The 14239-nt window shown below is 34.0% G+C and overlaps 1 protein-coding gene across 3 annotated transcripts in view; it reads left to right on the forward strand.

Annotated features, from left to right (window-relative positions):
• LOC149802882 (N-acetylglucosamine-1-phosphotransferase subunit gamma-like) overlaps window positions 1-14239 on the forward strand; it is a 45371-nt gene that overhangs the window by 22697 nt on the left and 8435 nt on the right. For all 3 annotated transcript variants that reach the window (XM_089952336.1, XM_089952338.1, XM_089952337.1), the window contains 2 exons: window positions 4048-4245; window positions 8120-8275. In XM_089952336.1, coding sequence (XP_089808462.1) covers window positions 4048-4245; window positions 8120-8275 — 354 coding nt within the window. The remainder of the gene's footprint in view (window positions 1-4047; window positions 4246-8119; window positions 8276-14239) is intronic.

Here is a 14239-nt window from a genome sequence, read left to right on the forward strand (position 1 = left end):
AGCTAGGACTACAAGAATCTATGTACACCAAGACAAGGAAATCCCAGTCAAGGGGTTTCTCCCAACAAGGCTCTGTCAAGGGGAATACAATAATGTAACCCTGCGACTTGGATTTCCTTGTCTTGGTACAAACACAGACATAGATTATTTTTCTCACATATTGTTTTCCAGTTAAATTAAAATATCCCTGCACTTCTACAATTTAGTTAACAGAATCAAAACACAGTATTATTCATCAGGTATTATTGCTTCTCACTCCATATAAAGTTCATCAGGTCTCATACTTATTTTATGACAGATCTGTGTAATTATCAAAGTAGAATCTAGCCGTATATGACATTCTTAGAAAATCAAAAATAAAAGTTGTCATTGTTGGGTGTTGAAAGTATTGCACAGTGAGTGTCTTGGGCCATGTGCTGTTGTTGTTCAAAATACAGTACTGCACATTTGTACAAATGTATTAGTGAGGATGTGGGGTGACCTGTCGTCAAAATAGAAACATAAAACCACTTGATATTACTGTATTATCACATTTAATCAATGAGCGTCATATTAAAATCACAATTATTAATATCTTTTATATGGATAACATCTTTCAGCAGTTCTAATTTGGAAAAATTTCTATGGTAGATGATGGTACGATACATTACAATACTGGTTACAGACTTCCATGTAGTTTTAACTAAGTCAGTAGTGACAGATCAGATTTCTAATTCATGATATTCTTGGAAATTAATATTTTCTTTCATGGAAATTTGGCATGTGTTGATATTACTAGTGCAATGAATGATATGCTACATGGAAATCTTGTGGAATAGCGTGTGGAATGATGAATGAACAGTGCAGGAATTTTCATTTGTTTACAATATTTTTGTTCGGCTGGTACTGTTTGGGAGTGTTTGACAAAGTTTGAAGAGTTCAGGTTTGATATAACACATTTCTAGTTGTTGTGGTCTTTGTGAATGATCTTAGGAAAGTTTGGATTTTTTCATTTTTTGTAGTCGGTGATGTGTATAGTCTCAGTGCCAGGAACAGTGTTTTCTGCAATCATTCCACACAGCATCATGAATTTTATCCTATCTGTACCTCAGTAAATTTTCAGATCAGCTTCATTAAATTTAGCTAACAGTATCTAATTTGTTTCATACGAAATATTTAAAACTAATTGGGTACTTTTAGCAACATTCAGTGATGCTGATCTGAATATTTGCAGATAGGATAAAATTCTCCATGCTGTGTGGAATGAACTATTGTTTCTACCAAATAGTTTGATATAGTGTGCATGTGTGTGTCTCTCAAAATACAGTGCATTTTCAAAGTTGGGCAGACCTTAAGTTGCTATATGGTTTTTTTGTTATACTGTAGTATCATCAATTTTCAGGGGGTGGGGGGGCAATTTTTGTGGTTTTCGTTGTTGACCCGTACCATGAATCCCCAACAATAAATGAGCCTCGTAGGAGGATGACCCCCCATTTTCCTTCCTAGAGATTAACACAGATACTAGTATTTAATAAGTCAAGGTTAATACTGTAATCTGGTAATTAAATATTAGCTTTTACATGTGTTTTAATTTTTATTTTAACCTTTTGAAACAAGAATTATCGATCATTTTATATTGTTTCAATGCACATGTTCGATAAGGTATCTGATAGCTGTAATTTGACACTCACTGCTTTAAATCAATATGTGAGGTAAGGATAGGGAGAAAATAGAGAAAAAGCATAAGGTATTCAAGCAATAGTAATACTGAAAGAAAAAATAATACAAAATAACAGTGTATGAAAATTAAATTTAATACTTATTCAGATTGATCCTTCATCAAAGTACAACTGTTGTTGAAACATTAAAATCCTTCTGAAAGCACATTTGATTTTATCCATGCATTTTTAATCCAAAAGAACAACAATCCTGTAAAATACTATAACTGTTTCTTGAAACACTATTATTAATGAAACACTATGTATATACACTAATTACAGCAGAGGAATTAAGCTCACACTTCACATATTTTTGGACAAAGCCACTGTATCAACATCATGTCAATCAAGTCTCATGTTACTCACAAATTCTTCTCAGGTAAATAATCCCCAAAATGTCTGAATTAAACAAGTCCAGCTATCTCAAAAACACAGATAATTTGGTCCGATCTTTCAATCATTGTCGCGTGAGCTGCAATTATCCATTCAGCATGAACTGGCTTGATTAATGAGGTTGCAAGGTTTAATAATACTGTACACTGATCATCACCAGTAACATCTTTTTCCGTAATGGCATCCATGACCTGTTTAGTATACCACTCATGGAAGTGTGACTTTAATTCTTCTGTGTACTCTTTTTTTACTGTCAAGTCTAGTGGTTGAAGTTGGTCTATACAAGAGGCAGGCATAAAAATTAGCTGCATGGTAAGCAAGCGTCTGCGTCGTGTTCACAGCTTCTGATAGGTTAGGAAGTCTAGGAACCGAGGGGAGTCTTAAGTTGAATTTTACCACTCTTAAGCTACTGTGTTAATGCCATGATCATCAGAAAGTACTGATGTTGCAACTTGATGGACAGTGGTTTAAGTAAGAGATCGTTCATATGTACTTTAATAACCAACTGACCAAGTGTTGTTGGCTGCGTCGGCTTCCTTTGATGTTGAGCACTCAATTGAAAACATGGCGAAAGTGATTAATCTTGACATGTGTTTTTATTTGTACTCATAGAGATGGAAGTATTGTTTTAGTGTTGTTGGCTGTGTCGGCTTCAACTAATGTTATTCACTTGGTCATAACACAGTGTAAGTATTGAACTTGCCAGGTCTTTGATTTGCGCCCATGCAGGTGGTATTATTGTTTTAAACATTAAAGTTACCGCTGTTTACGTTGACATAGTTTTATTCTTTTGTATTCTTTATTTTGGGTATTTGTAGAGGTTAAACCATGAAATTAAATACCAACTACAATGCAAACTTTTGACAGGCAAAACCACAAATTTAAGTACCCACAAAAATGCCCCTTTTTTACAAAACCACGAATTTAAGTACCCACAAAAATGCCCTTTTTTTTACAAAACCACGAATTTAAGTACCCACAAAAATGCCCTTTTTTTACAAAACCACAAATTTAAGTACCCACAAAAATGCCCTTTTTTTACAAAACCACAAATTTAAGTACCCACAAAAATGCCCTTTTTTTTACAAAACCACGAATTTAAGTACCAACAAAAATGCCGAGTGGTCTAAAGCGCTCTTCGTTACGGATCACTGCCATCTCACCTCTGTCTGCGGCGGTTCGAGTCTAAGATTCAGCCAATGTGGGCATGTGAGAAAGCTTGCCAGTAACTTCTCGTGGGTCGGTGGTTCTTTCCGGGCTTTTCCGGGTTCTTCCTCCACCATTAATACTGGCCGCCATGTATAGCCTATCGTGTGCTGAAAAATGGCGTTAAACCCCACCACAACAACAACAACCAACAAAAATGCCCTTTTTTTTACAAAACCACAAATTTAAGTACCCACAAAAATGCCCTTTTTTTTACAAAACCACAAATTTAAGTACCCACAAAAATGCCCTTTGTTTTTACAAAACCACAAATTTAAGTACCCACAAAAATGCCCTTTTTTTTTACAAAACCACAAATTTAAGTACCCACAAAAATGCCCTTTTTTTTACAAAACCACAAAAATTTAGCCCAATGAAAGCAAATGATACTGCAGTATATCTGTTGTTGTTGTTGTTTGATCTTATAACAACTCCATCAGGTGCAGAAGAAAACAACAAGGGTTTTTTAAGTAGTTCTTTGTGCATGGACACCATGACTGATATGACCTGACTGAGACAATCTGAGATAAGAATAGTAAGGTTAGCAAAACAGCTAGATTTTTCTGATGCATGGGTGAGAAAATTCATTCAGTGACATGCTCACTGAACCTTTTAACCTTGAGTTCAAGGTCACACATTTTATAGTTATGCTTTGTTCAAGGGCTTCACATGCAGGCTCTGAGTTTTTTTATGTATTTTGAATATAGCAGCAGGTAACTTGTCATTCACTTATTTTATCACTTTCTTCCAGGTAATATTCGAATGTGGATCAAAGCATGAAATTAAGAACATCACTGAACCCAAGACATGTAATTATCTATTGGTATTTTTAACGCCATTTGTGTGTCACAAACATGCAATGCTTGTATATCCCACACTACCTGGAGAACTTCAGACAGAATGGAATCTACTCGAAGGCCAGCTGCAGCAAAATTTAATTACAGATAAGGTATGCCTTATATCTACTTTCTACTTCATTGCAGTAGGCAATTGCTGAATTCAATATAATTACCATTTTGACTGTCTTTCTTCTTTATTGCAGTAGGCAGTTACTGAATTCAACAAAAATACCATTTCAACTGTCTACATTTTTGCATTAGGCAATTATTAAATTCTATATAATTACCATTTCTGCTGTCTTTCTACTTTTTTGCAGTAGGTAATTACCGAATTCAACATAATTACTATTTCTACTCTCTTTCTACTTTTTTGCAGTAGGCAATTACTGAATTCAATATAATTACCAGCATATACCTTAATAAGTTCATACATCTCTTTTTAGTCAAAACTTATTGTAAAAATCTGGTACTAATTATATTGGACACCTTCATCCCCATTGAATATGTCCAGATTAATCAGTTTTCCAGATAACAGAATCATGCACATTTTAATATTATGATGTTATCATACCGTATACTTGTACTGTACATCTACATGCGTTTGCTAGCTTTACATGTTTATTCAATAATGGTTGAAATAAATTAATGAATACTTCTATTGAATTGTTTTTATTTCACTTTATTATGACATGCACTTGAATGTAAATATAAGTTAACAGGTATGGGACAACCATTTGGCCTTGTTATTTTATGATGTCAACACTTGTTGACTTACCAATATCTAAGGATGAGTCAGATATAATGTGCCAGTGGAAATCTTTAATGGTTGCTTTTGTGCTGGCAAATATTCTTTTCCTTTGATGGCGGGATCTCTGCTTGCTTGATGGTATCATCTTAATAACGTCAAAAGTACAATGATATTGCAGTTAAATATATTATGATAAGCTAATAAAATGCAGTCATTTATATAAGTCTTATTTTACAACTGTTATGAGCTGATAATCGACATCACTTTTTCTTCCAAAAAGAAGCCTTGTATGGTCCAAAGCTGAAATCAGTCAACTTGATTTGTACAGCCATCAGCAAACTGTGATTATTTTATACAGTTTGTTAACAACAAAGAGACTTAATTTTATGACACGCTTAATTTAATAACCATATGTTATGTCAAAAGAGTGGATGATTTGATCCCATTGTGTTTATTTAATGATTAACACCCCAGTTAGTGAGTACCAAAAACAGACATTGTTTATACATTCACTACTTACAATATGGTCATGCTACTTGAATTTTTTCCACACACATGGTCACGTGATAAATTTATCACAAGAATTTGATCAGAGATTGATAAATTGACATGCCTCCAAATTTGTGTAGGTGAATCTGTTATTTGACTGTTGTTTTTTTTTCATGTACAATTCTTCAACATTTTCTTATTTTTTGGACATTATTTCTGGATTATCGAGGCATGTTATATAGTCATTTTACACTTTGGTCCCATATTTTGATTTCTGGATCTGAAATGCAGATTTATTGATTAACAGAGCAAATTATTGTTTAGGTATTCTGTTCCCAATAAACTATATCCAAATAGCTAGGTTTCTGGATAAGCAGAATGTGGATTAATGAGGTTCCTCTGTACAGCATTACAGCATACCTCAAGGAAGGAATGCAGCTGCTAAAATCTGTCATGGACTTCTTGGAGCATCCCATTAAGTATGCTTGGTGTCTCACTTCTACTTAACTTTGTGGCATAATTAAGTCACCCCAAATGGATCTTATGTTTATACAGTAAAGCCATAATGGGAGAGAAAATGTACCTCCAAAGGGGAGCACTCTCAATATAGACAAAGGGAACAAACTATTCTTGTATGCACCCTCCATGGAGACATTGTTTGTAACATCATCAGTGTGTACTTGTTATGATGTGCTTTCACCTCATGAAATTTAAGATTTGTTAAGTACACAGTGTGAGGCTGAATATTAATTTGTCAAACAGCAATCACAAAAAATGCCCCTTTGTAAAAAGAAATATAAAAGGATCCGACAAATAAATTGTGCTTCTGGCTGCCCTAAACTGATTCACATAAATTTTATGTCAAGTGGCAGTCAGAACTGCTTATTTGAAGAAACTTAGTTTTATAAATTTTGTTGCATGTTTATTGGGGAATTTTAAACATCTCCAAACTGAAAACCTTGGGACCAAATTTAGCTTTTTGGTTGTTGGAAATATTTGCAGTTTACTTAGGGTTTTGGAGATGTAAAGAAGAAAGAAAACATGTTTCTGTAGGTAAAATTGCAAACAATTAAGAAAGTTGTTGGTATTTTAACATTTAATGAAAAATTAACCATACAATGTATATTACTTCCTAAATTCATGTCTGGTTTTGGCGCAGATTCATAATCTTTGCACCTTTCTCCCCCCATGTTCGAGTCTCAGATTCAGCCAGTGTGGGAATGTGAGAAAGCTTGCCAGTAGCTTCTTGTGGGTCAGTGGTTCTTTCCGAGGTTTGCCCGGGTTCATCCTCCACCATTAATACTGGCCGCCATGTATAGGCTATCGTGTGCTGAAAAATGGCATTAAACCCCACAACAATAACAACATCATACTTTTTGACAGACTAATTTTGCATAAAGATAATTCAGTTCCACAATGCTCAGCAGGTTATTCTGACATCTCGACATACAAGTGAAGGTAAATGACTGTAAATGACTGTGAAAAATCTGGCCCAGCATGTGTATCAGTTTTAACAGTTAAAATACATTTCAAAGTTTTAAGTGAGTTTTGGTGTTATGGGGATACTTTTAACATAAAATTTAAATTTTCTAATAAAAAATTTATTTTGGTTGCAAGGTTGAAGGGTTTTGGTTTACTGGGGAAAAATGATTGTTATTAGAGAAGAACGATTTAATGTCTCCCCATTGATTTTGAGGTTTGGTTTTAAAGTTTTTCACTCTCTGTATGTGTGTGTGATGCTGTTGGCAAAAACAGAAAAATATGTTCATGTGAACACAAGACCCCTGCTATTGTGGCCTAAATAGACTGTATGACCGGACAGACCAGGGCCACCTCCTTCCACATTAGAGACCAGGCATGAAAATAATTGAAAAATTCCACATTTGAGGTAGGCATGCAAAATATAGTCTGGACCAAAAGTTGCTTCATTGATAAATTGTTACAAGTTTATCATGATCAAAAAAAATGTTCACCAAAATAAATACTTTTATAAATTCATTTTTAGACATTCAGTTTGAATGGATTCTTCAACCACCCTGTTGCAAAGATAAAATAGTGAATCATTAAAATCTCTTCATCTTATTTGAGATGTTACACATTATTATGCTTATCGTATTTACTGCATTTATCCAGCGATAACCCCACTTGACAAAATTTTGGCAACATTTAGTAAGGTACCTTTGATAACAAGCTCATCCCTGGATTGTTTTAATGGATTTATTAGACTGACCTCCTGGTCTTATCATAGGAGAATTACTGTATACAGAAAGTAGAATTACATCATTCTTTACAATATTTATCCAGTAATAAGTCCATGTCTGATGATATGCCTGTCACAGACCCCTCCTCAACCTCCATCCAGGTTTTACAAAATTAGGCAGATATTTTACAACAGTATCTTTGTCTGACGATAAACTCATCCTGCACTTTTTGACAGCTTTAGTTGATTTTTTATGTTGGTCTCCTGCTTTTGTCATGGTAGAAAAGCTGTACTTTTACTAGTACTTATAAACATGTTGTTTTTTGAGAGATGTAGCACAGGCCTAACAAAAGGGATCCTGTTAGCAATAAATGAATACATGCACAATGCCCCTGTTGCAATATATGTTGATACTAAAAGCATTATTCTTTAGCTCTTTCATAAACAGTAACATGATTAAAGATTTTATACTGTTCCAACAAAATGGTGTTGGGGTGAGTGGGTATGGATCACTTACCTATGTTTAATTTAGTACATTTTTTTTCAGGGCTACAAGAAAAGATTACATAAAATTTTTGAGAGAGCTGGTTACTGCTTTTCTTCAGAACAGAAGGAAAGAATATCCCATGATGCTACACAGACTGAGGAAAAGGTGCTGAAAGAAGAAGCCGGGGAATTTGCCACCCTAGCAAAATGCTCTGAAGTGGGTTTGTCTTGCTTGCATCAAAACATAGATGTTTGTTTCAGGTAGCATCATTGGTGGCAATGATATTGACAGGAGCAGTGGTTGTAGATGTCATTTCTTCAAATACATTACCTGATCATAATACCTTAGGAGAAATACTACTACCTTGCAAATCCAGCTCTCCCGGGCTAAAACTTTTTAAATAAAAACGTAAATGTTATATGCTGACCTCAGTGGCAGTTAGATAGAGTGATCTCATTTTGGTACAGGAACTGGTGCTCACATTGCTTTAGCCATATTTAAATAGGTGCCGATTTACTATCTTTGATAAACTTTGAAGAATTAGTTAAAACTTTATAACTTTTGGGCTAGAACACATGAATATAAGAATTATGCTTTTTGATTTCAGTTGGTTTTTATTAAATAAAATTTTCTTCGCAAATATTGGATGCAGATAATGGTTTTTCCTGAAAAAGAACCGTTTTAAAAACCGACAAAAGACAGTGAACAATGTGTCTGGTTGTTTACAATGACAGCATCCAATTTTTTGGAAATGCAAGCAATATGACAGTGTTGGGGGTTTCCTGACAAAAGTCAGGTTAGAAATTATAAACTGATGAATGAAATGACGAAGCTTTATGCATTTTTTACGTCCTTGATCCTTTTCATTTTTAAAACTGGTAGAAGTGTAGAAACAATAGAAGGGTAAGTCAATACTATAGACCCTAGTCAGCAGGCACATCATGGCAATACATATCTGATTATACATTGTTTACTGTTGACTTTGCAAAGACACAAGTAGATACGATAGTTTTTCTGCGGATTCTCAGACTGTATTTCAGATTCCATGTAATATAACTAAGATAAGCACAGAAATATATAGGGAATAACAAGTAGTAGATTTAGGAAATATTTTATGACTAAAGTCAAAACATTGTCATGAATGGCAAGGCCATAGATAGCAGTACATATTTTTCTACTTCACTCCAGAAATACCTATGTGTTGAATAATATGAGGAGATTTTCTTTTATGATATGAATTGAAAGGCACATTAAGTTACCTGAATGTACACCATTCTCTCACTGCCAGTGTGTTGAACACTGTGGAGAAGCAAGTCATATAACTTCATTGCTAAAAGTCAACTCCAGTATCTTCTAATAATATATTAAACATAAACATTAAAAAATTGGGTCTTTTGTTTAGTAATTTAAAATTTGTATTTGAGAAAGGAAGTGAATATTTTTTGCTAACATCTCTTTTGCACATGTTGATATCATGAAAATTGTTTGGGTGGGTGTAGCATGATCACAGAGCTAAAGATTTCAGTGATGCAAGTTTGTCTGTTATGGTTTGCACATATCTTGTGGTATGTGAATGTGACTTTCATAGCCTTGAGAAGCAGGCAGTCAACTACTGTCACAGATGTACAACCCAAATTTTGAGTCACTTGGTTTTGGATTTTAGTCAACATTCATCTGCGCACTGTTACAAACATGTGATTGTTAAAATTGCCAGTTAACAAATGTTACTATTACATTTACATTCAAACTTTTAGCTTAAACTTTTTACTGCCTGGAACTGAGTTAATTAGTTACAGTGACAAAAGTTTATGTGACACTGAATATTAGATAGACGTGAGTCACAATAAGTTCAGACATTAACTATTTCCATAAGTCGCATGGAAAGAACAAAAATGGTACTAACAGCTGCCTCGCTTTGGCGCTCAGCATTAATAGGTTAGTGTTAGGACTGGTCAGCCTGGTGTCAGGAAAATGTGACTGGGTGGGACATCATGCAACATGTCTACGGCATGATGCCCCAGTATTAGACATCAATATAAACTGACACCCTGTAGACATCATAGTGATATGACTGAAAAATTGTTAATGCTACGTTAAAATTCCAAATCACACACATATAAGTCAGCTGGAAAATAATTTTAAAGTATAGTAATATTTGAAATTTACCTGTTATTTGGAGCTGGGTTTATATAGGCATTATTGACTGGCATGTCCTCAGTGCAGCTGGATATAGTCCCTCATGTATAGTGTGTTCACATTATATGGTCTATTTGTTAGGGGGGGAGAGAGATTGAGATTGCATATGATTATGTTTTACTTAACAACAGATATTTCCTAAAAGGAACAGAAAGTAGTTCCAAAAGTGACATTGCCATAGTGGTGATACCAGTTTAACAACTGTCATGGCGGTATAAATATTTCTCATGCTTATTCATTTCTGTGTCCTTATAAACATATAATAGACAATGTCTCGATGATGTTTGTTTTCTTTTCTTCATTTTTTAAAATTAAGTTTGCAACAATTCAAAATACTTAATATCTATGTGCGAGTTTTAGGCACAAAAAAAAACATTTCAACTGTATCAACTGTAAAATTTGGGCATTTTTGGCATAGGAAAAAACTATCAAATTTATCATTGAAGATATGGAGATTTTTATCACAAAATGCAAGTAAAATACCTTGGAGAATTACCGTCAGCAGAATCTGGGAAATCCTTTCTTCTTGACATTTTTCTATCCATCGAAAAGCCAAAATGTGCCAAGAGTCAAAAGTTTTCTGTACACATTAAGAATCCCTTGATAGCTCAGGTGTTTGCATGAGGTGGTCTTTGAAGTTGAAACCACTGACCCTAGATGTACAAGCCCATACATATGCAACTCAGGACTGCAGAGACACAAACTGATTACCATATTTGCTGGCCTATAAGTCAGTGTGGAATACAAGTTGAATCAGCAAATTTAGCAAATTTTCCATCCTTCATCCTTATATAAGTCGATGCTGAGTATAAGACAAGGCCAGATCAATACCTCGGATTATGTTTTTTGCTTCGTTCCACACAGCATCTTGAATTTTATCCTACCTATAAGTCAGTAACCTTTCCATTCAGGATCATTAAATGTAACTAAAAATACTTAATATGTTTCACAAGAAGTATTTTAAATGTGTTATGTACTTTTAGCTACATTTAATGATGCTGACCTGAAAAATTATTAAGTTATAGATGGATAAAACCTGTGATGCTGTGTGGAATTAAATTTTAATAACTTTCGGTTTCATAAATATTAAAAGTATCACTGTATGCTATTTCAGATTACCAACAATAGGGAAATTGCATCATTAATACTAAAATGCATTTTCCGGTAGTGGGGGGTTGGGGGGATGGGAAGAGAGATACAGAGTGAAGAATGCATATGTATTCCATCTCATTTCTCTTTTTGCACCTCGTGATCAAAATCTTTGCTGAAGCTTTTGTCAAAGAGAGAAAACATTAATAAACATTAATAAACAAAACAGTAAATGGAAACTATGAAAATACATACAGTGCAACATCGCTATAACACAAATTCGGATATAACGCAGTCATGGCATGGCTCCCGAAATTTCGTATATTCATTCGCATATGAAAAAATATTTTTTATTCAGAGTACATGAAATAGTGAATAAAAAATTTAGTATCATTATGGGGAAGAGATTGCGTATGAATTCGAATTTAATATGATCGTGGCGTGGTTTGTACCAGGAAAATTTATATTTTTTAAGTATGAGAAATAGTGTGTAAAACGTTTGTTATCATTTTAGGGAAGAGTTCGCGTATGAATTTTAATATAATACGATAGTGGCGTAGCTTCTAAAATTGAACATTATCACCAGGTTCTTGAAGTGTTATGCCAAAATAAACATTATCAGGCATGTTACCAGTAAATAATGTCCGCTTTATTAGCTGGAAATTGAAATGGTATGAAATCGTACATGGGTTCAGCTTTAAAAAAAATTTTTTAAAGTGACTCGTGACCATTGCAAGCCTGCTGCACTTAGTTCTCGGGTTTTACATGTGTATGGGGTTTACTTATGAACTCTGTATTCATTTCCTATTTTTTTATAAAAATATTTTACCGTTCTGGTAACGCAAGTTCACAAATGCAATTCGTTCTCCGCACTTTGCGCAAAAAAGAAAATATTATCGTTTTGGGGAAGAGATCATGTATGAATTCAAGTATAATACGATATATAATATGATCGTGGCATTTTTCCTGAAATTTTAAATACATGTACGTGAATTTTTCTTGTACCCAGAAAAATACTTTTTAAAGGTACAAGAAATAGTTTGTAAAATGTTTATTATCATTGTAGGGAAGAGTTCAAGTATGAATTCAATTATAATATGATCGTGGCTTGGCTTCTGAAATTTAACAATTTCACCAGATCCTTGAAGTGTTATGCCAAAATAAATATTATCGGAAATGTTACTTGTTACTGGTCCATGAGTAAAGCCAGTCAGTCGTCTTAGTGATTGTCTTCAATTAATTCTGTATACCATCGTTGCTCAAACAATAGCCGACATGTGTTTCTTTAAGTGCATACACAAACGAGCAGCAGACAATGCAGTAGTTGATAAAAGATTCTCACAATTTATAAAACAAAAGCCGCCTACATGTTTGCTGGGCTTGGCAGTGTTATTAGACGCAATCAGTTGACCAGTAAATAATGTCTGCTTTATTAGCTGGAAATAGAAAGGGTATGTACATGCGTTCATCTTTACATTTTTTTTTTAAGTGACTCGTGACCATTGCAGGCCTACTGCACTTAGTTCTTGGGTTTTACATGGGTATGGTGTTTGTTTATGAACTCGTTGTTAGTATCCTATTTTTTATAAAAATGTTTACCGTTATGGAAAAGCAAGTTCACAAACGCAAACCATTCTTTGCACTTTGTGCCATGATTAGTATAGTACATGTAGTTTTCACACGTTTCTTTCTATATTTACAAAATCTAAAGCAAAAGTTATATGCACGCTGAAAGCATGTGTTGATTGGTAGTTATTCTTGTTGTAGTTGTTCAAATGAATAGGCGTACAAGCGTTAATTATTGGAAATTTGCAATGGATAAGTGTACATGGAAACGCTTATGAGAAAATTTTAGCAGTATGAAATTTTTACAGACACTATTCATAGACCCTGGAACATAATGAACCGTACACATGCTTTGTCTTTCTTAACCTAATTTTGCTGTTAATTTTCCCTATTGAATTCAGACACATAATGATGTGTGACACAATTATTGAATAGTTTAATTTTTGCAATGGAATTACATTTTTTTGATTAATTTCAAGACCAACGGTATGATATCAGCTGGCAGGTAAACGGTGTTGATACTCTGTTCATGCTATATATTAGACATTGAATTCAGATACGATGATAAGGGAAAAAAATAATGAATATTGTAAATCTGTGTGCAGTTTTTAAATGGAATTGCATGCATTATAGATGAACTGAATGCTATGACGGCACGATAGTAAACAGTGAAAATTTTTGCAGTATGAAATTTGTACAGACACCATTCATAGACCCTGGAATGTAATGAACCGTACACATGCTTTGTCTTTCTTAACCTAATTTTGCTGTTAATTTTTCCCATTGAATTCTGACACATAATGATGTGTGACAAAATTATCGAGTAGTTTAATTTTTGTGATGGAATTACATATTTTTTTAATTAATTTCAAGCCCAACGGTATGATATCAGCCAGCAAATGGTGTTGATACTCTGTTCATGCTATATATTAGACACTGAATGCAGATACAATGATAAGGGAAAAAAATATTGAATGTTGTAAATCTGTGTGCAATTTTTAAATGGAATTACATGCATTATAGATGAACTGAATGCTTCGATGGCACGATAGTAAACGGTGTTGATACCCTATTCATCATATATATTAGACATAAATACATGTATATGTACCAGTGAGTTGTTCTCTCAAAAAAGTAAAATACTGTTAAACACCGCATTAGCGTGACCCTGATATTAACACGATCCAATTTTGTGGACCCCAATTATCGCATTATAGCCGGGTTCCATTGCACCATACTCCTTCAGGGTTTAAATGTTCACAATAGTTATATCCATATCATCTCCATTAGGTTAAATCCCAAGAATGACCATTTTGCATGCTGTCTAAT

Source organism: Sinohyriopsis cumingii, chromosome 3 (genome assembly GCF_028554795.1).
Source record: "Sinohyriopsis cumingii isolate HCF-2022 chromosome 3, ASM2855479v2, whole genome shotgun sequence".
Lineage (NCBI taxonomy): Eukaryota > Metazoa > Mollusca > Bivalvia > Unionida > Unionidae > Sinohyriopsis > Sinohyriopsis cumingii.